This window comes from Caretta caretta, chromosome 9, assembly GCF_965140235.1.
Source record: "Caretta caretta isolate rCarCar2 chromosome 9, rCarCar1.hap1, whole genome shotgun sequence".
In the NCBI taxonomy this organism is placed as follows: Eukaryota; Metazoa; Chordata; order Testudines; family Cheloniidae; genus Caretta; species Caretta caretta.
Genome location: NC_134214.1, coordinates 141,504 through 165,441, shown reverse-complemented (window position 1 = coordinate 165,441; position 23,938 = coordinate 141,504). Strand labels below are relative to the sequence as shown.

General features: G+C 43.0%; 1 protein-coding gene across 2 annotated transcripts in view; it reads left to right on the top strand.

Moving 5' to 3' along the window:
- MELTF (melanotransferrin) overlaps nt 1–23,938 on the top strand; it is a 79,505-nt gene that overhangs the window by 7,522 nt on the left and 48,045 nt on the right. For both annotated transcript variants that reach the window (XR_007358497.2, XM_048864475.2), the window contains exons 2-5: nt 2,469–2,623; nt 9,302–9,401; nt 21,972–22,154; nt 23,411–23,567. Coding sequence is in view for 1 of the 2 variants with exons in the window: in XM_048864475.2 (XP_048720432.1) it covers nt 2,469–2,623; nt 9,302–9,401; nt 21,972–22,154; nt 23,411–23,567 (595 nt within the window). In the remaining variant the exon portion in view is untranslated. The remainder of the gene's footprint in view (nt 1–2,468; nt 2,624–9,301; nt 9,402–21,971; nt 22,155–23,410; nt 23,568–23,938) is intronic.

Below are 23,938 nucleotides of genomic sequence, written 5' to 3'. Positions count from 1 at the left end.
CCATCACTCTCACAAATCTTGGGAGACAGGCCAGTCCTTGCCTACAGAGAGCCCCCCTCAACCTGAAGCGAATACTCACCAGCAACCACATACCACACAACAGAACCACTAACCCAGGAACCTATCCTTGCAACAAAGCCCGTTGCTAACTGTGCCCACATATCTATTCAGGGGACACCATCACAGGGCCTAATAACATCAGTCACACTATCAGAGGCTCGTTCACCTGCACATCTACCAATGTGATATGTGCCAGCAATGCCCCTCTGCCATGTACATTGGTCAAACTGGACAGTCTCTACATAAAAGAATAAATGGACACAAATCAGATGTCAAGAATTATAACATTCATAAACCAGTCGGAGAACACTTCAATCTCTCTGGTCACGCGATTACAGACATGAAAGTTGCGATATTACAACAGAAAAACTTCAGAAACAGACTCCAACGAGAGACTGCTGAATTGGAATTAATTTGCAAATTGGATACAATTAACTTAGGCTTGAATAGAGACTGGGAGTGGTTGAGTCATTATAAAAAGTAACCTATTTCCCCTTGTTTATTCCTCCCTCCCCCCGTTCCTCAGATGTTCTTGTTAAACCCTGGATTTGTGCTGGAAATGGCCCACCTTGATTATCATACACATTGTAAGGAAAGTGATCACTTTAGATAAGCTAGTACCAGCAGGAAAGTGGGTTGGGGGGAGAGAAAACCTTTTGTAGTGATAAACACCCATTTTTTCATGGTCTGTGTATATAATAACATCCTCACTTTTTTTTTTCCTCATGGTCTGTGTGTATAAAAACGTCCTCACTGTATTTTCCAGTTTATGCATCCGATGAAGTGAGCTGTAGCTCACGAAAGCTTATGCTCAAATAAATTGGTTAGTCTCTAAGGTGCCACAAGTACTCCTTTTCTTTTTAGTAAAATCACTGTCATCACTGGTTTTAGACTACTGACATCACTAGAGTTATTCCTGAGTTACAGTGGTGTAAGTAACATCAGGCTCTCTGTCTTAGTAACTGGTGCAGTGCAAAGCAAAGTTTATAGGATTAGTGAGGTCGTTAGATTTGCAGCACCCAGAGTTTTTCAAACTGGAAAATTTGTCATAGCCCTGGCCTGTTGAGTGCTGGTGGAATAGTCTCAACAAAGGCAGCAAAGTCTGATACAGACTATAAACCGTACAGCCACTGTGGATGAGTACAAGCTATATTAGGTTTGGAGAGAGGCTAAAAGGGAGGAAGCCTCAAGTAGCAAGCGAATAAGAGCAAATCCTGACCCGGGTCCATAAAAAGTCAAAATTGTAAAAGTGTGTATTGAATTTTCATTTGTGAATAAGGCACATAGGCCAGCTACATGTACAAAACCTGGTTGTAGCTACTGATTAGTTGATATGCTCATTTGTATGTACAGTTACCCAAGTTACATATGCAAATATCTGTTTACCCAAACAAGTGTTACAGTTTAGCTAGCAGGTACAGTTTAGATAGCCAGATCAGTTTCCTTCGTTGGTAACTGAAATCTACCATGTCTGACCTGTTCCCATGTATTTATTTGTATATCTCATTGAGTGACTGGGGGGAGGACCTCTTTCGGTCCATATCATGTCGGCAACTTTTCTCTTCTACTCTCTTCCAATTCTTATGCCATGGTCTCTGAGCATCAGGGATTGTTTGTTTGTTTGTTTGCTTGTTTAAGCTGCTAAAGGAACTGGGCTTGACCCAAGCCAGTACCTAGTGCTATGCTAGATTGGGACTTCTCTATAGGAGCCATTTGCTGCACAGTGTAATTTTAAACAATTATTCCAGCTCTTAAGGTTGCGGATAAAACCTTCTGAGTATGCCCCATATTCATAGTGATTCTACAGACAGATGAATTCAACAGCTCTCAGGTCAAATGCTTCACTCTAAATATTACTACTCTTGCTATGTATGTAGTTTAAATAGATATTTCTTTTCTTCATGATAATAAAAAGTTAGATAAACCCAAGACACCATGTCTTAAGTGACTGGATTTTACTGCTGATAATTTACAATATCTCTAGCAATTTCAGGTTAACAAATCCTAGAAGGTACTCAGAGTAGGACAGTGCTAGCTACATCAAAGCTCAACTTTTTGCCCCACAACTAAGGGAACTGTGGAGATTGAATAAATAAAATACAGAGGAATCAAGGTTGTATCATTTTCATAGGTGGTGTGGGTTCTTTGTATGCACTTATTTGCTTTGTCGTGCATGCAGCGCCTATATCAGCATGTGACAATATGAAAGATGGACCCAATCCTGCTCCCATTTACGTCAATGGCAAAACTCTCATTGATTTGAATGAAAACAGGAGTGGGCCCTAAGGCCATAGCTTTGAACAGGCCATGAATTTCTGTGGTCTGGCTCTTCTGTAATCAGTATGCAGGGAGCGCAGTTATAAAGGCATTGTTTGTTAACAGAGTTTTCCCTTGGTGCTTTGTTTCAGCTCTGAGCCTGCAGCATATGAGGTGGTGCACTGTCTCTGAACAAGAACAGACCAAGTGTAATGACATGAGTGCAGCCTTCACTGATGCCAACATCTTTCCCAACGTATTGTGTGTTAATGGCGGCTCAGCCATTAACTGCATCCATATGATCAAGGTGAGTTTGAAGTCATTACATTAGTGTCGATATAGCTTCTTGCTATGCCTTATAAGGCCACTTCACCTTGCATGGTCACTTAGAATATGTACTAAGTACTTATGCTACATGATCTGTTCGACCTTGTGTCACGGAGTCTCTGGGCGATGCTCTGGAACTACTCCATACGAAGCCAGTCAGGACTCTGGGGGAGCCTCCTCTCTGTGGCCAGACTGTCTCCAGGGCAAGAAGCTTACACAGCTTTGAACTTCCTGGGTTTGACCTTGGAGTATTCAGCATCCCCTTTTCACACCGTGTGCTTCCCACAGTGAGTCCGCACAGGCGGGGCTCCTGGGGAAGCCAGAGGGCCCTGCGCCCCAATTCCGCAGTCAGACGTGACTCTCAGCCAGCCAGTAAAACAGAAGGTTTATTAGACGACAGGAACATGGTCTAAAACAGAGCTTGTAGGTACAGAGAACAGGACCACTCAGTCAGGTCGGTCTTGTGGGGGTAGGGAGGCCAGAGCCCCATCTGGGCCTCCCTCCATTTCCCCAGCCAGCTCCAAACTGAAACTCCCCCACCCCTCCTCTGGCCTTTGTCTCTTTCCCAGGCCAGGAGGTCACCTGATCTCTTTGTTCTCTAACACCTTCAGTTGGCACCTTTGCAGAGGAGGGGCCCAGGCCACCAGTTGCCAGGAGACCAGGTGTCGACCATTCTCTGTGCGGACAGCATCACACTGGCCCTCTAGGGCTCTACAACAATCACACAGCTTATCCCACCACCTGAGGCACCCACACAGTATTCAGAGAAAACATTAAGAACATTCCTACTTTGTCACATCTTGCATTTAGCTGTGACACTTAGGGTACCTTTCCCAGACCTAAAGAAGAGCTCTGTGTAGCTTGAAAGCTTGTCTCTTTCATCAACAGAAGTTGGTCCACTAAAAGCTATTACCTCACCCACCTGGTCTTTCTTTACTGGAAGATAAGCAACAGAGCGAAAACAGTTGTTCCAGTCACTAAAGTTGACTGTTCTACATCGAGTTTCTGATAAAATCAGGCAGAAGAGTATTCTTGTACAGGTGTTTATACTTTTAAAGATCCCCTGCCTTGGGAGTTTGTTTGTTTGTTTGTTTGTTTATTTTTGCATTCAGTAGATAAGACTGAGGTTTAAAACAAAAGATGGTCCTGTCTTTTCTGTTCAGACAGAAATTTTGTGACCCAGTCACTGGGGATATGAACAAGAACCTTAAATCTTCCCTTTAAAAGAAAGATCCTCTAATTCAGGCAATTGTATAACACCCTCCTTGGAAGGTAGTTGTGGAGGGGTAGTGAAGGGGCAAGAGCTTAGAACCACAGTATTGGAAATTAGGAAATCTTTAATTCTGGCATAGACTGCCTCTGTGGCTACAGACATGTCACTTAACCTCTCTGCCTCAGCATCCTTATCTGTAAAACAGGGATAATTCTAACTACTTACCACATAAGGTTGCTGTGAAATTTAACTAGAGGGTTGTAATCTTTGTTGCTTCTGTCAGCAGAGCTCATTGTGCACAACATGAGCTTCTTGTATCCCTCCATTCTCCCCCCAAAGCTCTGTGTGTGCCACCTTCCCACCCCGCTCCATTTCAGGGACTTCCTGCAACCTCTCTCGTCTCATTCCTCCAGCCCCCCCCCCCATGCCAGGAACTCTGTGTGCCCCCCATTTTCCCTCTATGCCACGGGTTCTGTGTGTGTATGTGTCCTTTTTTCTAGAGGGTCACACACTTCATTGCTTTTATAGGCTAAGCTGAATTCCCCCCAATTCCAGGTCCCTGCTTCCCTTTCCTTTTGGGCCCTTGCTTTCCTCTCCATACTGTATGCCCACCCCTGTTTGGGTCCCTGGTTCCACCCATCCCCAACTGAAAGCATTAGAGGGAGGATTTGGGGAGGAAAGTGGGGGTAGGGACAGCAGAGTAGGGAAGAGAAATCAGAGACCCGGAAGGTGAGGGGGGGGAAGGGTTGGGGTGGGGTGACTGATTTGGGAAGCAGGGATCTGGAAAGTGGGGGAATGGAAGTGAAGAAGAAGAAGGGACCCAGAGGGAAGGGAAGTTGTGTGGAGTGGGGAAGCAGGGACCTGGAATGGAATGGGGGTCAGGGAGGGGGAAGCAGAAACCTGGAGCCATGGGTGTGTGTAAAGATGAAGCAGGGATCTACAGCTCAGCTTACATAAGCAATGAAAAGGAGTACTTGTGGCACCTTAGAGACTAACCAATTTATTTGAGCATAAGCTTTCGTGAGCTACAGCTCACTTCATCGGATGCATACTACATGCCTCCAGCTTTCACCCCAACCACACCACACAATCCTGTGGTATGAAAGCTGGAGGCATGTAGTATGCATCCGATGAAGTGAGCTGTAGCTCACGAAAGCTTATGCTCAAATAAATTGGTTAGTCTCTAAGGTGCCACAAGTACTCCTTTTCTTTTTGCGAATACAGACTAACACGGCTGTTACTCTGAAACCTGTCATAAGCAATGAAGTATATTTCTCCACAGGGTTGGCCTGATTCCTTCCTGCGCAGAGGTGGAAGTGTCCAGGGTGCCATGTAGTACCCTGAGTGAGGAGGAGCTGCTGTTGCTGTGTGGGGAGCTGAGCTTGTCTCTGTCTATCTTTGAGTTTTCAGATTTTCAACAAAAATCAATAGATGTCTGCCTTTTGATGCCTAGAACATTCCCTGAAATTTTGGCATTGATTAGCTTTGGTGTTCAGAAGTTATCAGACAGAGAAATGCCATCAAGTTGAGTGTCGTGCCTTGCTTCTCTCGGTCAATTAATAAATATGCGTAAAGCACTAGGAACAGAGAAAGTGCTAGAGTAGAGCTAAGTGTTATTAATACCCTACAGTACATGTATATGCACAAACAGCAAAAAGGCTTGGTAGGCAGCATTAATGGGGGTTAGTCCAGAGGGCTTGGTCATATTGCTCAGCCTCAGTGGAACAGATAATACTTCATTCACATACATTATTTGTGTCCTTGGGAGGGAGCAGGTCATTTCTGTGCCCCATCTGCAGAAGAGGGATAATTATACTTCCTTACCACATAGTGAGGCTTAATTAATACATGCTTATAATTTTTTTTGATATCCTGATATGCAAGCTGCTAAATAAATGCAAAATATTAATCCTGAGCTAAATCTTGAAGCCTACTCAAATTTTACTAAAACCATACTCAAATTCCTGGGGCTGACTAAAATTGAAAGAAGAACCTTGGGATTTGATCTTATAAAAATAGAAGACACTTTACCCAGCAATAAAATGCAGCTGCTTCTGTGATGCAAGGGGAAAAGAATGCAAGATCTAACTCATGTGCTGAATGTAATAACCCAAGTGGATCCCGATCAGCACATGCCCAGGGAAAAAAATTCTGTCATGCAATTTCTAAGAGATTTTGTTGCAGATGGATAAACACAAACTGCAGTGGTCTAGCAATTCCTTTGCACTTCCAACACAAAGGCTACAACAACCGAGCTGAGAAGGATCATGATATGAGATTGAGCGTATCAGGTTCTGGGTTGGTATGTAGATACCCTCTTCATGGCATTCGTTATTTCCACTTATCTGGAGCAACAATAAACCAGAGTAATCGCAGAGCTGTGACATTGTGGTATCTGATAGAGAAAAGATTTAGGAAGCAGACTACCCCAGGTTCATACACTGAGATGTGAAGTTTCCACAAATTAAGCTCAGCAGATCTAATTCTCTTGGGGTGGTATTCACAAGGGAGATTTAGGCATCTAACTGCCATGTGACAGGGTCAGCCATCTCCCAAGCACCCCTTTGGGGCCAGAGGTGGCTCTGCAGCACCGTGCCTCAACTTCTCTGGACTCCTTAATAAACTCCACAAGTATGGGCCAGTGCTGGAGATGGGGGTTGGCCCTCCAGCCACGTCACAAACCAACTAAAAAAGTCTCAACAAACAAAAAGGTCTTCCACGTTTCATGGGCTTTTCTTCAGTCTGCCTTCTGGGCCCTGTTCTCATCATCTGTCTGGGCTGCCTTTAAGTCTTTCCCCCTCTCCAGTATAGAGCACTCAGCCCCCATGCTGGTTCCCCTCGAGTACCATTCTCCTGCAGACCCTGTAGGTGACTAAATTAGCTAGTTACCTAAAGTTTGGAAGCTGAGCTGCCTAAATCCTGCATTGCCAGGCAGTTTAGCACCTAATCCGTGCCTAAACCCTGGCATGATTCACAATCTGGTAAACATGCTCAGAGCACAACTAAACCTCCTGTTTACTGGATCAACTCAGAAGTTTCCCTCCTGCTTACTGGATCAACTCAGAATCCTGCAGAGAGTTGACACAAATAGATAGCTTTTTGATACAAGGAAACTTAGCACAGTTATGCCTCAGGCGCAGCTCTGTCCTTGAGGCTGGTTTTTTTTTTTTCTTTCTTTTTTTTCCCTGTGCTAATGATCTACTAAACATTTGCTCATTGCTGTGCTACATATAGGACTGCATGTGATCTCTGAGCCTGCAGATATACTGAACTCTGCTCTCTGAGGAGGGGAGGGAAGGGCTAGTGTTGTAGGTAAGGGTTGTGGATAGAGGTCTGCTGTTTTATAGTGCCACGTTACCTGGACTTAGTTCCACCAACATGCTTCATACTAAGGGTAAAGTACAACATAATTTCCATCAATAGCCTAAGCTATTTCAAAAGCATTTGCTAAATGCTCCATCCTTTTGTTCCTAACTAATATCCAACTAAAACAGAATCAGCATTGAGAGTGGGCAGATAGATACTGTGATGGGAACTTTACAAATACCGTGTGACAGACAGACAGGGTTTCTCTGAAAACAGTAAACATGATAAAGTAGTGCCCTGCTAATATATTTATCAAAACCCCGATGTGAAATACTTCCATGGATGTTTTTCCCTAGATGTCTCCCACAAAAGTATCACTGACATCAACAATACATAAGGCAGTACTGCAACCAGCATTTATTATGTGGATATAATCTGGGTCAGAAAAGAAATTAGGGCTGATAAAAAGTTTCAGAATACAGCAAATAAAAATATCCTTGGATGAGCTTCCTGGGGGTACAGCATATACATAAACATCTCAGCTGATAATGGCCAAACTGTAGAGTGAATAAAAATGTAGCAACAAGTGCAAGTTGTGGGTTGAGCCCCAGAAATCAGGGCTCTTGAAACGACTGCATATAGGGCACTGATAAAATTTAAGGTGTCTCTGCTCCACCATCAGGCCAAACACAATCTGCCATAACAGAACCTCTTGCTCCTCCTACTTCCTCTTTTACTTCATCTTAGGTCACAAGTACTATAGGCATTAACCAAACTTGCTTGAGATATAAAATAGACTAATCACTGAGGACATTGGCCCTATAACTGTTATCAGACAGAGAATGTATATTCTTAGCTGATTGGTAACATAATTTCCTTGACGTACACAGTGATTAGTCTATCCATTGGTGCTTAGCCCCAGACTAGGGTTTCCAGGTGTCCAATTTTCAACCGAACACCCAGTCAAAAAGGGACCCTCTCCAGCCCGGTGAAAATGTGTGAGTGAGTGAGGGTGGGAGACAGCAAGGGAGGGAGGGAGCAGGATGGGGCAAGGGTGTTCGGTTTTGTTCAGTCATTAAGTTGGCAACCCTACCCCAAACCCATAGCAGAAAACCTCCCTCTCTAAAGGAAGCATATGTCCTGGTATTTTTCTAGGCAGTGCCGGTTTTTCATATGAAGTCCTAATGGTCCAAGATCATCTTTAGGGCAGATACAACGTCTCAGTTTTTTATTTCATTAGTCAAACTCCAAAGTATTTGTTCAAGAGTATTTCTATACTAAGTAAAATTTGTTGTTTATTAGGAACAAACAGTCTAATGGAACGAATGTTCAGTATGATAAACAGTGTTTGGAGTGAAGAGAAAAATTAAATGAGTGCAGACACTCTGAGCTGTTGTTTTCTTTGAAGTGAATATGAATGGCACTTGTTCCAAGTTTCACGGTGAACTCATTCAGATACAAAGTTACGAGGGGAAAAACCCTCCTCTCCAAGAACTATACCCAGGTCTCTGCTGACGTTTTTTTTTTGTTTTTTTTTTTTACATTTTATACCAGCATACTTTTTTTTTTTTTTAAAATAAAGCACAGTTGTCTTTGGTATCAGTATTTTTGATCCCTACAAAATGTTGCCACAAAAGTGCTCAGCTCGTTAACTTAAAAATATGGTCCCTTATCCTTATCCCTACCTTCCAGTTTGAGAGGATTACCTAGAGGTGAATGGAAAGCTAAAAGTGGGCCCAACTGATCAAAAATGGTGGGGCCACAAACTCACTCACAGATACTTAGGGGTGGGAGGCACACTGGCAAAATGCAGGGACCTTTCTGAAAATGAGGAGTACACAAACCATGGGGGTCACCACAGTCCTGTGCTATTCAGCAGCAGTAGGAATCGCCTCACCACTGTTTTTAAATTAAAGACCCAAATCTGACTATACAAATTTTTGGTGACACATATTCTCTGTCAGTATATTAATAATCTGATTGCCATAGAAGACTATGAGAGAGAACCCTGGCAGCTAGAGATTAATATCTACTATGTACATAAAGGGTTTATTGAATTTATGAAGGCTCTGCCCTCAGCTGGTGAAGGGATGTTAATAACTGTGATGAAATATAAATTCTGACTTTGTTTTTACACAGAACAATTTGGCAGATGCAGTGACATTGGATGGTGGCACCATTTATCAAGCTGGAAAGGAACATAATCTGAAACCTGTGGTTGGAGAAGTATATGATCAAGGTATATATACACAAAAGAATTAATAAGGTGTACTGTGTAATCTCTGGGGTGAGGACTGTGTCTTCCTACCTGTTTATGCAGTGCCGAGAATATTTTGGGTGCTACAGCAATGTAATTAATGATAATAAATTAAGGAAGATCACAATATGATGATATCTAAGGGAAAGGAAACCTTGTCCTTTCATCAAAGGAGAAACTGTATTTTTTCCTAAAACAACCCATCACCTCATTTCCTTAAGCCAGAGAGGAACGGAAAATGCCCAGATATAGGATCCAGAGATTCCTGAGAATTGGGTGAAATGTGTGGGGAGGGGGGCTAGGGTTTTTTTAAGTCATTTTACTTAATACGTTCATCTGCTGGGATCACTTGGGTATATCTCACCTAATCAATTTCCTGCCATTGCAGGGGTCTTGTACATTGGGGACACTTTGGTCTGTCCCATTCTATCCATGTGGCACACAGTTTACCTTTCCTGAGGACTGAAATACTTTAGTTTAACTAATGTTTCTGTTCTTAATATAGGGATAGCTGGTTGAAAAATTATGACCTTCGATATACATGAGATCAGAATAGATGATCTAATTGTCCTTTCTGGACTTAAACACTATGAAATTATAAGAGGCTGAAAAAGAGTCCGACACTTGTTCATCCTGGGAAGCAGTGACTCTGAAAAAGACTTGGGGGTCACACTGAATAATAAGCTGAACCTGAACTCCCAGTGTGATGCTGGGGCCAAAAGGTCTATGTGATGTCTGAACAAGGCAATATAGAGGAGGGGTAGGGAAGTTATATTACTTCTCTATTTGGCACTGATGCCCCCAACTACTAAAAAACTGTGTCCAGGTCTGGTGTAAACTCTTGAAAAAGGATATTGAAAAATTGGAGTGATTCAGAGAAGAGCCATTAGAATGATTATTAGATCGGAACACACCTTGTAATTAGAAACTCCAGGAGCTTAATCTATTTATCTTATCAAAGGGAAAGTTGAGGGGTGATTTGATCACAGTCTACAAGCACCTAAGTGCAAACAGAAATTTATCAATCTAGCGGACAAAGTTATAACAAGTTTCAATGTCTAGAAATTGAAGATAGACAAATTCAGACAAGAAATAAGATGCACATTTTTAACAGGCAGGGCAATTAACCATCTGAACAATTCATTAAGGGTTGTACTGGATTGTCCATCACTGGCAATTTTAAAATCAAGATTGGATGCTTTTCTAAAAGACATGCTGTAATTCAACCACAGCTATTGGACATGAAGCAGGAATTAATTCAGGGAAGTCCTATGGCCTATATTATCCAGGCGGTTATAGGAAATGATCACAAGGGACCCTTCTGGTCTTAAAATCTATTAATTTATTTGCCCCCTATTCTCCACACTCCTCCCAGGTACCTAGACGTTGTCAAAGGGCTTTTTACAAATTCCATTAAAAATGTGTCTTTCCTCAAGTCTAGTCTCTCCTATGTCTGGCTCCCCATCCCTACAACATGATTTGTTATATGCGGAGGTGGATTAAGATGTTTTCGGGCCCTGAGCACAAAGAACATTTGGGCTCCACACAATCAGGGGCACTAGAACTGGAGGGGGAAGAGGGACCATGCCCCCCCATTTTTTAACGTGGATGAAGATGTGGAGTGATGGTAGGAGGGGCTGCACTTTGTGGTGAGGTGATCAGCTCTCCTGCAGTGAAGTGAAGCCCCTGCTAGTGGCGCCAGTCTCTTCCCAGTGGTGGTGAAAGGCTGAGGTGGGTCACAGCCCCGCCCCCTGCCAGGGGTGGCCCTAGACTAGCTGCCAGCAACTGGCGCTCTAGGTGAACCATGCTATCGCACTCCCCCCTCCCCCCCACCTCCAAACTCCAAGGGCAGATCTAGGCTGAGGTTTTCGGTAAATTGGGAAACCTTTTTTCCTTTTATTGTTTTTAAGTGTTTTTTGTTTTTTTTTAAACAGAGGCTTAGTTATTTGGTTTGTCCATCCGTCCAACCAATGTTTCTGAGATCAGATAAAATAGAGACATGAAATTTTCAAATCAGATTTGTACATGACAGCAAGATGATATTTCAGTCCGATTTCAAATAAAAATGCATTTAAAATGTTAATTATAATTTTTATTATTACAAATCCAAAATCATCCATTACGCTATCCTGCTTTAACTGCCATTACCACCACATCCAATACAGAAAGAAATAAGAAAACTCTTCAATGAATTTTAACCTGTATTTACAAAACACTCCAAATAAAAAACACTCTGTGCTCTTAAAACATCACTTTTCTTGCTTTAAGCTTTGAAAATTCATTCACTAGCTGGTTCTTTTAGATCCAGTTTTCCAGCTATTTCATGCTCTATTGACATTTTGGCAAGTCCAACAAGTCTCTCCTGCACCATTGTTGAACGCAGATATGTTTTTATCAATTTTAACTTTGAGAAGCTACGATCCCCACTAGGTTTCAGAGTAACAGCCGTGTTAGTCTGTATTCGCAAAAAGCAGTACTTGTGGCTCCTTAGAGACTAACCAATTTATTTGAGCATAAGCTTTCGTGAGCTACAGCTCACTTCATCGGATGCATACTGTGGAAAATACAGAAGATGTTTGTTTTTATACACACAAATCATGAAAAAATGGTGTTTATCACTACAAAAGGTTTTCTCTCCCCCCACCCCACTCTCTTGCTGGTAATAGCTTAAGTAAAAAGAAAAGGAGTACTTGTGGCACCTTAGAGACTAACCAATTTATTTGAGCATGAGCTTTCGTGAGCTACAGCTCACTTCATCAGATGTTTACCGTGGAAACTGCAGCAGACTTTATATACACACAGAGAATATGAAACAATACCTCCTCCCACCCCACTGTTCTCTGTGTGTATATAAAGTCTGCTGCAGTTTCCACGGTAAACATCTGATGAAGTGAGCTGTAGCTCACGAAAGCTCATGCTCAAATAAATTGGTTAGTCTCTAAGGTGCCACAAGTACTCCTTTTCTTTTTGTGAATACAGACTAACACGGCTGTTCCTCTGAAACCTGAGCTTAAGTAAAGTGATAACTCTCCTTACATTGTGTATGATAATCAAGGTGGGCCATTTCCAGGACAAATCAGGTTTTCTCCCCCCCCCCCCATACCCTCCCCCAAAACACCCACTCTCCTGTTGATAATAGCTTATCTAAAGTGATCACTCTCCTTACAATGTGTATGATAATTAAGGTGGGCCATTTCCAGCACAAATCCAGGGTTTAACAAGAACATCTGAGGGGGAGAGGGGATAAGGAAAACAAGGGGAAATAGGTTACCTTGCATAATGACTTTGCCACTCCCAGTCTCTATTCAAGCCTAGGTTAATTGTATCCAATTTGCAAATGAATTCCAATTCAGCAGTCTCTCGCTGGAGTCTGGATTTGAAGTTTTTCTGTTGTAATATCGCAACTTTCATGTCTGTAATCGCGTGACCAGAGAGATTGAAGTGTTCTCCGACTGGTTTATGAATGTTATAATTCTTGACATCTGATTTGTGTCCATTTATTCTTTTACGTAGAGACTGTCCAGTTTGACCAATGTACATGGCAGAGGGGCATTGCTGGCACATGATGGCATATATCACATTGGTGGATGTGCAGGTGAACGAGCCTCTGATAGTGTGGCTGTTGTTATTAGGCCCTGTGATGGTGTCCCCTGAATAGATATGTGGGCACAGTTGGCAACGGGCTTTGTTGTAAGGATAGGTTCCTGGGTTAGTGGTTCTGTTGTGTGGTATGTGGTTGCTGGTGAGTATTCGCTTCAGGTTGAGGGGGGCTGTCTGCAGGCAAGGACTGGCCTGTCTCCCAAGATTTGTGAGAGTGTTGGGTCATCCTTCAGGATAGGTTGTAGATCCTTGATAATGCGTTGGAGGGGTTTTAGTTGGGGGCTGAAGGTGACGGCTAGTGGCGTTCTGTTATTTTCTTTGTTGGGCCTGTCCTGTAGTAGGTGACTTCTGGGAACTCTTCTGGCTCTATCAATCTGTTTCTTCACTTCCGCAGGTGGGTATTGTAGTTGTAAGAATGCTTGATAGAGATCTTGTAGGTGTTTGTCTCTGTCTGAGGGGTTGGAGCAAATGCGGTTGTATCATATAGCTTGGCTGTAGACAATGGATCGTGTGGTGTGGTCAGGGTGAAAGCTGGAGGCATGTAGATAGGAATAGCGGTCAGTAGGTTTCCGGTATAGGGTGGTGTTTATGTGACCATATCTTATTAGCACTGTAGTGTCCAGGAAGCAGATCTCTTGTGTGGACTGGTCCAGGCTGAGGTTGATGGTGGGTTGGAAATTGTTGAAATCATGGTGGAATTCCTCAAGGGCTTCTTTTCCATGGGTCCAGATGATGAAGATGTCATCAATATAGCGCAAGTAGAGTACGGGCGTTAGGGGACGAGAGCTGAGGAAGCGTTGTTCTAAGTCAGCCATAAAAATGTTGGCATACTGCGGGGCCATGCGGGTACCCATAGCAGTGCCGCTGATTTGAAGGTATACATTGTCCCCAAATGTGAGACAGTTATGGGTGAGGACAAAGTCACAAAGTTCAGCCACCAGGTTTGCCGTGACATTATTGGGGATAGTGTTCTTGACGGCTTGTAGTCCATCTTTGTGTGGAATGTTGGTGTAGAGGGCTTCTACATCCATAGTGGCCAGGATGGTGTCATCAGGAAGATCACCAATGGATTGTAGTTTCCTCAAGAAGTCAGTGGTGTCTCGAAAGTAGCTGGGAGTGCTGGTAGCGTAGGGCCTGAGGAGGGAGTCTACATAGCCAGACAATCCTGCTGTCAGGGTGCCAATACCTGAGATGATGGGGCGCCCAGGATTTCCAGGTTTATGGATCTTGGGTAGTAGATAGCATATACCAGGTTGGGGTTACAGGGGTGTGTCTGTGCGGATTTGATCTTGTGCTTTTTCAGGGAGTTTCTTGAGCAAATGCTGTAGTTTCTTTTGGTAACTCTCAGTGGGATCAGAGGGTAATGGCTTGTAGAAAGTGGTGTTGGAGAGCTGCCGAGCAGCCTCTTGTTCATATTCCGACCTATTCATGATGACAACAGCACCTCCTTTGTCAGCCTTTTTGATTATGATGTCAGAGTTGTTTCTGAGGCTGTGGATGGCATTGTGTTCTGCATGGCTGAGGTTGTGGGGCAAGTGATGCTGCTTTTCCACAATTTCAGCCCATGCACATTGGCGGAAGCACTCTATGTAGAAGTCCAGTCTGCTGTCTCAACCTTCAGGAGGAGTCCACCTAGTTCCCCACTAGCTACGGAAACTGGCGAAGTTAAAGGAATGCGTAGAGCTATAAAAATGTTTGGAAAACTGTGCATTTTTTTGCACAAACAAACCTCAGTACTTCTTCAGGAGTGTAATGTTTCTTAAGTCGTCCTGAAAAAGCCTGAAGCTCACTACACAAATCTGTAGCATCAATGTCTTTTGAATTTTCATGAGTCAGTGCTGACTCCAGTTTTATACAAAGTTCTCATATCTGTTTTGCTGTTTTCTTTTGCAAGCTGTGGATAGAAAAGCCAAATACTGACTCTAGCTGCTGCATCTGTTGAAATATTTCGTTAACCGAGTAAATAGCAGTATCAAGGACTGCAAAGTAGAAATTCACTTTGAACCTGTTTTGGGTTCTGAATGAGTGTGTCTCGGCCTTCATACAAAAACTGCTGTTTCTTTTGCCGCATGCGAACTGGCTCTGGTTCAAATTCTGTCAGAAGGTCTATTTCTTCAGCAAGCTCGAGAGAATCTGCCAGTGTTCTTTCGAACCCTTCATCACTTCTGAATTCCTCCAGAATATTTTTAATTTGTTGCAGTTTTTGAACTGCAGAATGTATGTTCAGGTTCTGTTTTTTTTCCTGAACATACATTTCCTGAACATACATTTCCTAGTGAGGTTAATCAGAAAAAGGATATTATACCACAAAATGAGTGAAGTCACAAATTTGAACTTGGAAAGGCCATTTGCAAGAGCTTCTGCATCTGGATGTGCCGTATTGCCAGATGATCCAGTAAAGGTAGTATCATCAGAAATTTCAATTAGGGCATCATAAATGTTTCCAAATTCATAGCAAAGAGGCTTCAAAGCATTAATGTGACTCTCCCATCTTGTCTGACTAAGTGGTTTCACAGAGAATTCACATGGTGAGTCAGGTGTCAGAGTAACAGCCGTGTTAGTCTGTATTCACAAAAAGAAAAGGAGTACTTGTGGCACCTTAGAGACTAACCAATTTATTTGAGCATAAGCTTTTGTGAGCTACAGCTCACTTCATCGGATGCATACTGTGGAAAGTGTAGAAGATCTTTTTATATACACACAAAGCATGAAAAAATACCTCCTCCCACCCTACTCTCCTGCTGGTAATAGCTTATCTAAAGTGATCACTCTCCTTACAATGTGTATGATAATCAAGCTGGGCCATTTCCAGCACAAATCCAGGTTTTCTCACCCCCCCATCCCCCCACACACAAACCCTCTCTCCTGCTGGTAATAGCTTATCTAAAGTGACCACTCTCCTTACAATGTGTATGATAATCAAGGTAGGCTATTTCCAGCACAAATCCAGGGTTTAACAAGAACGTCTGAGGAGGGGGAGGGGAGGGAATCTCCCAACAGCGTGTTGAGCCTGAGAAAAACACACAAACATGTTTCACCAGGTCAGAGAAACTGCTTGCCTCCAAACAGCATCTAGCAGCATCATTGACAACCAAATTCAGAGAATGTGCACTGCAAGGAACAAAAAAGGCCCTAGGATTGATTTCCATCATTCTCCTTTGCACACCATTGTCTTTACCCTTCATATTACTCCTATTATCATAGCATTGGCCACGTAAGTTTTCAACAGATAATGACATTGTTTCAAGCGCTTGTAGAATAGTTTCAGTCATAAATGCACCAGTCGTCTCCTTCAGTGGTACGAAACCCCAAAAGTGTTTCTTTATGAGCACTTCAGCATTATCTTCAGACTTTTCCATATCCACAAAACGAATGATCATTGTCACTTCTTCAACATGACTCACATCTGGTGTACAGCCCAGTATTATTGAAAAGTATTTTGCAGAATGGGCAGCTTTTACAATTTTCTTTTTAATGGCATTTGCTAGGATTTGAATCAGTTCATTCTGCTTATTTTTTCCTAAGTAATGAACCTGTGTTTCATGATCAGTTATTTTACGTAGCTGCTCCTTCATGACTGGATCAAACAAAGCTAGGTATTCAACAAATTTTAAAAAGTTTCCATTACCTGGAGCATATAATTTTTCATTTCTACCGCGGCTGCGAAATGCTAAATTTTGCCCACCAAGAACTCTCACTAAAGTAATCAGTCGCTCTAATATTTGTTGCCAATATTCTTCTTTTTCCTTGATCACACCTAAATTTTCTTCATCAATAGTTTTTCCTTTTTTCAATCGTAATTCAAGTTCTTTCCAATTTTGAAAACATTCCAAATGTTCTGTACTTCTTTCATGTGAAGAGAGAATTGAAGATATGTTTTCCCAGTCCTTCAAACCATTTTCAGTAAGTGATGTACCAGTTGCTTGATTTCTAAACAACTTGCAGCAAAAGCAAAACACAGAGTCCTTCAGCACTGAATATTGTAACCAGTTTTGATTAATTTCTTCCCCATTAATGAGTTTCGTCTTGTAATACTGAGCAGAGAATTTTCTTTTATTTCCATCCTTAGGAAAGGGAAATTCATGAACTTGTTCAGGTTCATGTTCCATGAGAATTTGCCGCACACTGTCATTACATCTGGGCCATGAACCTGGGTCCCCATACTGTAATTTGTTCGTAACTTCCTCATCCTTTGTTCCTTCTACTTCATTTACTTCAATTTCTGCATGTCTCTCTGAAGGTGAATAAATTTTCTCCACTTCCATATCAGCCTGGTGCTGTGAGCTGGCTTCGTCTAGAAGTAAGTTTCCATGATTTTGTTCAATATCTTCATTAATGATCTGCAAAAAGAAAAGGAGTACTTGTGGCACCTTAGAGACTAACCAATTTATTTGAGCATGAGCTTTCGTGAGCTACAGCTCACTTCATCGGATGCATAGCTCACGAAATCTCATGCTCAAATAAATTGGTTAGTCTCTAAGGTGCCACAAGTACTCCTTTTCTTTTTGCGAATACAGACTAACACGGCTGTTACTCTGAAACCTGTCATTAATGATCTGGAGGATGGTGTGGATTGCACCCTCAGCACGTTTGCAGATGACACTAACTGGGAGGAGAGGTAGATACGCTGGATGGTAGGGATAGGATACAGAGGGACCTAAACAAATTAGAGGATAGGGCCAAAAGAAATCTGATGAGGTTCAACAAGGACAAGTGCACAGTCCTGCACTTAGGACGGAAGAATCCCATGCACCGCTACAGACTAGGGACCAAATGGCTAGGCAGCAGTTCTGCAGAAAAGGACCTTGGGGTTACAGTGGACGAGAAGCTGGATATGAATCAACAGTGTGCTGTTGTTGCCAAGAAGGTCAATTGCATTTTGGGCTGTATAAGTAGGGGCATTGCCAGCAGATCGAGGGACGTGATCATTCCCCTCTATTCAACATTGGTGAGGCCTCATCTGGAGTACTGTGTCCAGTTTTGGGCCCCACACTACAAGAAGGATGTAGAAAAATTGGAAAGAGTCCAGCGGAGGGCAACAAAAATGATTAGGGGACTGGAACACATGACTTATGAGAAGAGGCTGAGGGAACTGGGATTGTTTAGTCTGTGGAAGAGAAGAATGAGGGGGGATTTGATAGCTGCTTTCAACTACCTGAAAGGGGGTTCCAGAGAGGATGGATCTAGACTGTTCTCAGTGGTAGCAGATGACAGAACAAGGAGTAATGGTCTCAAGTTGCAGTGGGGGAGGTTTAGGTTGGATATTAGGAAAACCTTTTTCACTAGGAGGGTGGTGAAACACTGGAATGCGTTACCTAGGGAGGTGGAGGAATCTCCTTCCTTAGAAGTTTTTAAAGTCAGGCTTGACAAAGCCCTGGCTGGGATGATTTAGTTGGGGATTGGTCCTGCTTTGAGCAGGGGATTAGACTAGATGGCCTCCTGAGGTCCCTTCCAACCCTGATACTCTATGATCATCTTGAGTTTCCAAACTCCATTTTTGTGGATATGAGCTACCCTCATCTCTAAGTAATATACCTTTATCTTGATGTTCTAGACTGCTTCCACACAGATGTGAGCTAACCACCTCTCCAAGTACAGTTTCTTAATCTGGATGCTGTGAACTGCTTCCATCTTTATTTGGATTAAAGAGAAGATATTTCAGGAAGGATCCCGGCAGTTTTGCTTAGTCCTTTTCCTTCTCAGCCTTTCATTTACAATACTGAGCTCCTGAGGGTTTTCTTTTTCCTCTTTCTGCTAAGGGGCATTTGAATATTGTTATGTACTGTGATCCCGACTGCAAGCATTATCGCATTAAGGATGGCTGACACACCCACCACATGGTTGGTGATTTAAACCACTTTGCAGCCATCCCAACACATCTTTTTACTGCTTAAAGTTTCAGTGATTAGTAACATGCACTCAATTACCTATTAAAACAGTTAGTTACAGCATTTACATGGAAACAAAATAACCTTTTTTGACGTTATAACCCAGGGGTGGCCAACCTGAGCCCGAGAAGGAGGCAGAATTTACCAATGTACATTTCCAAGGAGCCACAGTGATACATCAGCAGCCCCCATCAGCTCCACTTCCCTCCCCCCGGCCGCTCCCAGCGCCTTCCACCCACCAGCAGTCCTGCCGATCTGCGCCTCCCCCTCCCTCCCCACACCTCCTGATCAGCTGTTTCATGGCATGCAGGAGACTCTGCGGGGAGGGGGAGGAGAGAGGACATGGGAGGCTCAGGAAGGAGGCGGGAAGGGGTGGAGTGGGGGCAGGGCCTGTGGCAGAGCCAGGGGTTGAACAATGGGCACCGTTTCCCCTCCCCCCCCCCCCCAGCACATTGGAAAGTTGGCACCTGTAGCTCCAGTCCCGGTGTCGGTGCCTATACCAGGAGCTGCAGATTAACTTCTGAAGAGCCGCACGTGGCTCTGGAGCCACGGGTTGACCACCCCTGTTATAACCCAACACCGGTTGTTTGGAAAGTAATCCGCTTCCTCACGGTTACTCGCTTGGAGTGTGACGTCATCACTTTTGTAGTCTGTTAAGCGTTAATGCTGTTACTTTTCTGTTATGGACCTTATTTATTACATGTGAACCAGTTATAACAAAGAAAAGTTCATAATTATAGAGCCCAATAAAAACGCTAAGGTTTAATAATGCTTAAAGATACTCACATTTTGGATTTATAATGCTGAAAGATGTTATTCTTTATTCTTTGGCACCAAGAAACACAATTTTCCACAGTATTTGCTCGATTCTTAACCATCTACCTGCGACGTGTGTTCAAATGACCGTTTGACATGTATCAACTCGCAATATCTCTGCTATACATGAATTTCCGGCTATGCAGCCTTGATGTATATTCGAGTTAGGTGTCACTAGCATTGCAGCTTTTGCCGCTGGCGAATGTGTTTCTTTGTGGCTGAGTTATTGCTTATCAAAATTGTGGAGAGGGTAATCTTAACCCTAAATAAAAAAAAATTGCTAAAATATTATTTATTTTGCAGTAAATAAAAGATTTGACATATTAAAAAATTCTCAGAATTATAATTCATATTTCCACCATACGTGCACAGGAATTGAAATAATGACATCTTTGTTGTTTTATTTTATTTTCATCTTTTTCTTTTTTTTTAAATTTGATTTTTTTCCTCGAATTTGGTGCCCCATTTAACTTGGCACCCTAGACGACCGCCTAGTTTGCCTATATGGATGGGCTGCCCCTGCCCCCTGCTCTTCCTTTTCCCCCTGAGGCCCTGGCTGGGTCAGAAGCTGGAGCCAGGCCATGGTAAGAGCCACCCAGGGAGCCCGGGCCACTGTGGGGAGCCCCAGACTCTCCACCTGCCCTGGGTGGAATGGCCCGAGGGGCAGAGACATGAGCCAGGGGCTGCTCTTGGGCACTCTTCCCCTGCCCACCCAGGGCAGGTGGAGGGTCTGGAGCTCCCCATACCAGCACAGGCTCCCTGGGTGGCTATTACCATGGCCTGCCTCTGGCTTCTGGCCTGGCCAGAGGGTGGGGCCTCAGGGGAAAAAGGAGGAGCAGGGGGCAGAGCCACAGTTCTGGCGCCGGAGAGCCCTCCCCCAACACTTCTACACAGGTTCTGGTGCTCCTATAGGGGCGCCCAAATTGGCCAGAGCCCCTGGGCACGGGTCCAGTATTAATCCGAAGCTGGTTATATTAATTATACTTAGCCATTAGTGCTTTCTATATTCCAAACACTACGCAAAAATGAACAAATAAGTTAATATATGTTAATGAAAGAATGCTTGGGCCCAGTCTTAGATGTGTCACTCACGTGAACAGTCCCACAGGGCCTGATCCTGCTCCCATTAAAGTCAACATGAGGTTTGCCATTTATTTCAATGGAAGCAGGATCATTCTCCTGGCATTTAGCGGGACTAACATCAGTACAGCCTGTAAAATCTGACCTTCTGACCCTATTTCACTAAGAGGGAACTCAGACATTAGCATTTTCCTTCAATTTTCCCATTGTCACGGATGCAGCCATCCAAGTGATAACATGATGGAAGTACTAGTGTAGGTAGTCCACCAGCATTTTAACCTCCATTTCCTCTGACCCAGCTAAAAGCAGCTCTTTAATGATGCTGGTTAAACGGTAGCTAGTTGGTCTACACTAGTGCTCCCCCCATTGCCATCAATACCACTGGTGGAACTGCTAGTGCAGCTGGGTGTTGGGAGAGAAACGTGAAGAGAACTGTGAGTGTAGACAAGCCATAGGTGACATCCTGAAGTCCTCAGAGAGTAAGTTAATGGGACTTGTGCAGTTAGCATTCAGGAGTTTTCCAGATTAAGATTCACAAAAAGGTACATTTCAGATTAGAAATTAGGCACAAAGTTTTAACAGTGTGCATGATTAACCAAACTACAAAGGGAAGTGGTGGATTCTCCTTGATGTCTTCAGATCAAGACTGGATGCTTTTCTGGAAGGTATGCTTCAGTCAAATGCAAGTTATCTTTAGTCAAACACAAATTATTTGGCTCAATATAAAAGTAACTGGATGAAATGTAATGGCCAGTGATACACAGGAGTCGAATTAGATGATCTAATGGTCCATTGTGGCATTAAGCTTTATGAATTTGTGAATCACATCAGCCATAAACTGGTGAAAATAATGTTTGCCCCTTCATACTCTTGGTGCTAATGGGCTCTGATGCTATAAAATAAAAATTATTAAATTAGAAGGTAATTATGGGGCATTTCTTTTACAAATTAAAGTCTAAATATGGCTTTATTTACAAAAACATTTACACAAGGAAGAAACAACAGGCAGAATTTATTACTGAGGTCAGTGGCGTCATACCAGGGGTGTGAGCTTTGTGCCCTTTGAATATGGATGTGGAAGATTATGAAAAGGTGTCAGGTCAATGTCTCTTATCGTAATACTGCTTCTACATTAGTTTAATTTTGATCCCTTTTTGTTCCTATGCAGAAATTGGCACTTCATACTATGCAGTGGCTGTTGTCAGAAAAAAATCCTTCATTAGCATCAACAGTTTGAAGGGTGTAAGGTCATGCCACACAGGCATCAACAGAACAGTTGGCTGGAATGTTCCTGTTGGCTACCTCATTGATAGTGGTCGCATGTCAGTGATGGGATGCAATGTTCCAAAAGGTAAGGGCTGCTGGGATGTAACCTGCTTTCCAGAGAGTCCCTGTCACTGACCACTGGCATGAATATGGGCTTCCTGGATAGCGGAAGCACTCACAGGGACAAGAACCTTGGCTTCTTTGCGGATGATACTAAACTGGGAGGAGTGGTAGATACGCTGGAGGGGAGGGATAGGATACAGAGGGACCTAGACAAATTGGAGGATTGGGCCAAAAGAAATCTGATGAGGTTCAACAAGGATAAGTGCAGGGTCCTGCACTTAGGACGGAAGAACCCAATGCATAGCTACAGACTAGGGACCGAATGGCTAGGCAGCAGTTCTGCGGAAAAGGACCTAGGGGTGACAGTGGACGAGAAGCTGGATATGAGTCAGCAGTGTGCCCTTGTTGCCAAGAAGGCCAATGGCATTTTGGGATGTATAAGTAGGGGCATAGCGAGCAGATCGAGGGACGTGATCGTTCCCCTCTATTCGACATTGGTGAGGCCTCATCTGGAGTACTGTGTCCAGTTTTGGGCCCCACACTTCAAGAAGGATGTGGATAAATTGGAGAGAGTCCAGCGAAGGGCAACAAAAATGATTAGGGGTCTGGAACACATGAGTTATGAGGAGAGGCTGAGGGAGCTGGGATTGTTTAGCCTCCAGAAGAGAAGAATGAGGGGGGATTTGATAGCTGCTTTCAACTACCTGAAAGGGGGTTACAAAGAGGATGGCTCTAGACTGTTCTCAATGGTATCAGATGACAGAACGAGGAGTAATGGTCTCAAGCTGCAGTGGGGGAGGTTTAGATTGGATATTAGGAAAAACTTTTTCACTAAGAGGGTGGTGAAACACTGGAATGCGTTACCTAGGGAGGTGGTAGAATCTCCTTCCTTAGAGGTTTTTAAGGTCAGGCTTGACAAAGCCCTGGCTGGGATGATTTAACTGGGAATTGGTCCTGCTTCGAGCAGGGGGTTGGACTAGATGACCTTCTGGGGTCCCTTCCAACCCTTATATTCTATGATTCTATGATTCTATGATTCTAGCTGATTTTTTCCCCCTTCTTTTGTTGCTCATTCTAACTGAGAATTGACCTGAAGCAGCTCAGATCAGAATTTAGCCTACTGTATTTGCTGGCTTTTAAAAACAGTTTATACATAGAAGCTATTATCACTTTTTTAATGTATAGAAATGTATAATTAAGGTTTGTTAAAATGTGTTTTTGCCATTTTTGGTTTTGGTTTTAGTTGCTAAAATATTGTTACCTTAATTTTACTTATAGCTGTTAGTGAATATTTCAGTGCAAGCTGTGTTCCTGGAGCCAATAATGTAAATTACCCAAAATCCCTCTGTCAGCTCTGTAAAGGGGATGCATCTGGGCAGAACAAATGTGAAAGAAATTCAAAAGAGCAATATTATGACTACAGCGGGGCTTTCAGGTAAAGTCTTGGTGTTTAATTTTTAACATTTGTCTGTGTATGCTGTGCCAATTGGCAAGATATCTGACCCCCAATTGACTTTCAGCAGAATTCCAGAGAGCCAATGAATAATGCTAGTAGAAAATCTGTTAAAACATAAAACTAAGTGAATTTATAATTTGAGGTAATCTTAAAATAATTTCACTAGATACTAAGGCCAAAGGCATATCTGTTCTTCTATACAAACTCTAGCTCACATAACTTGTTTTGTGCATGGAAATCCCATTGATGTTACTTTTGTCTTCATCAATATTCACCTCATGGGAAAATAAATCTTGATATTCACCTGAGCACAGATCCGTAAGTGCTTAACATGCTTGGATTTGATGCCA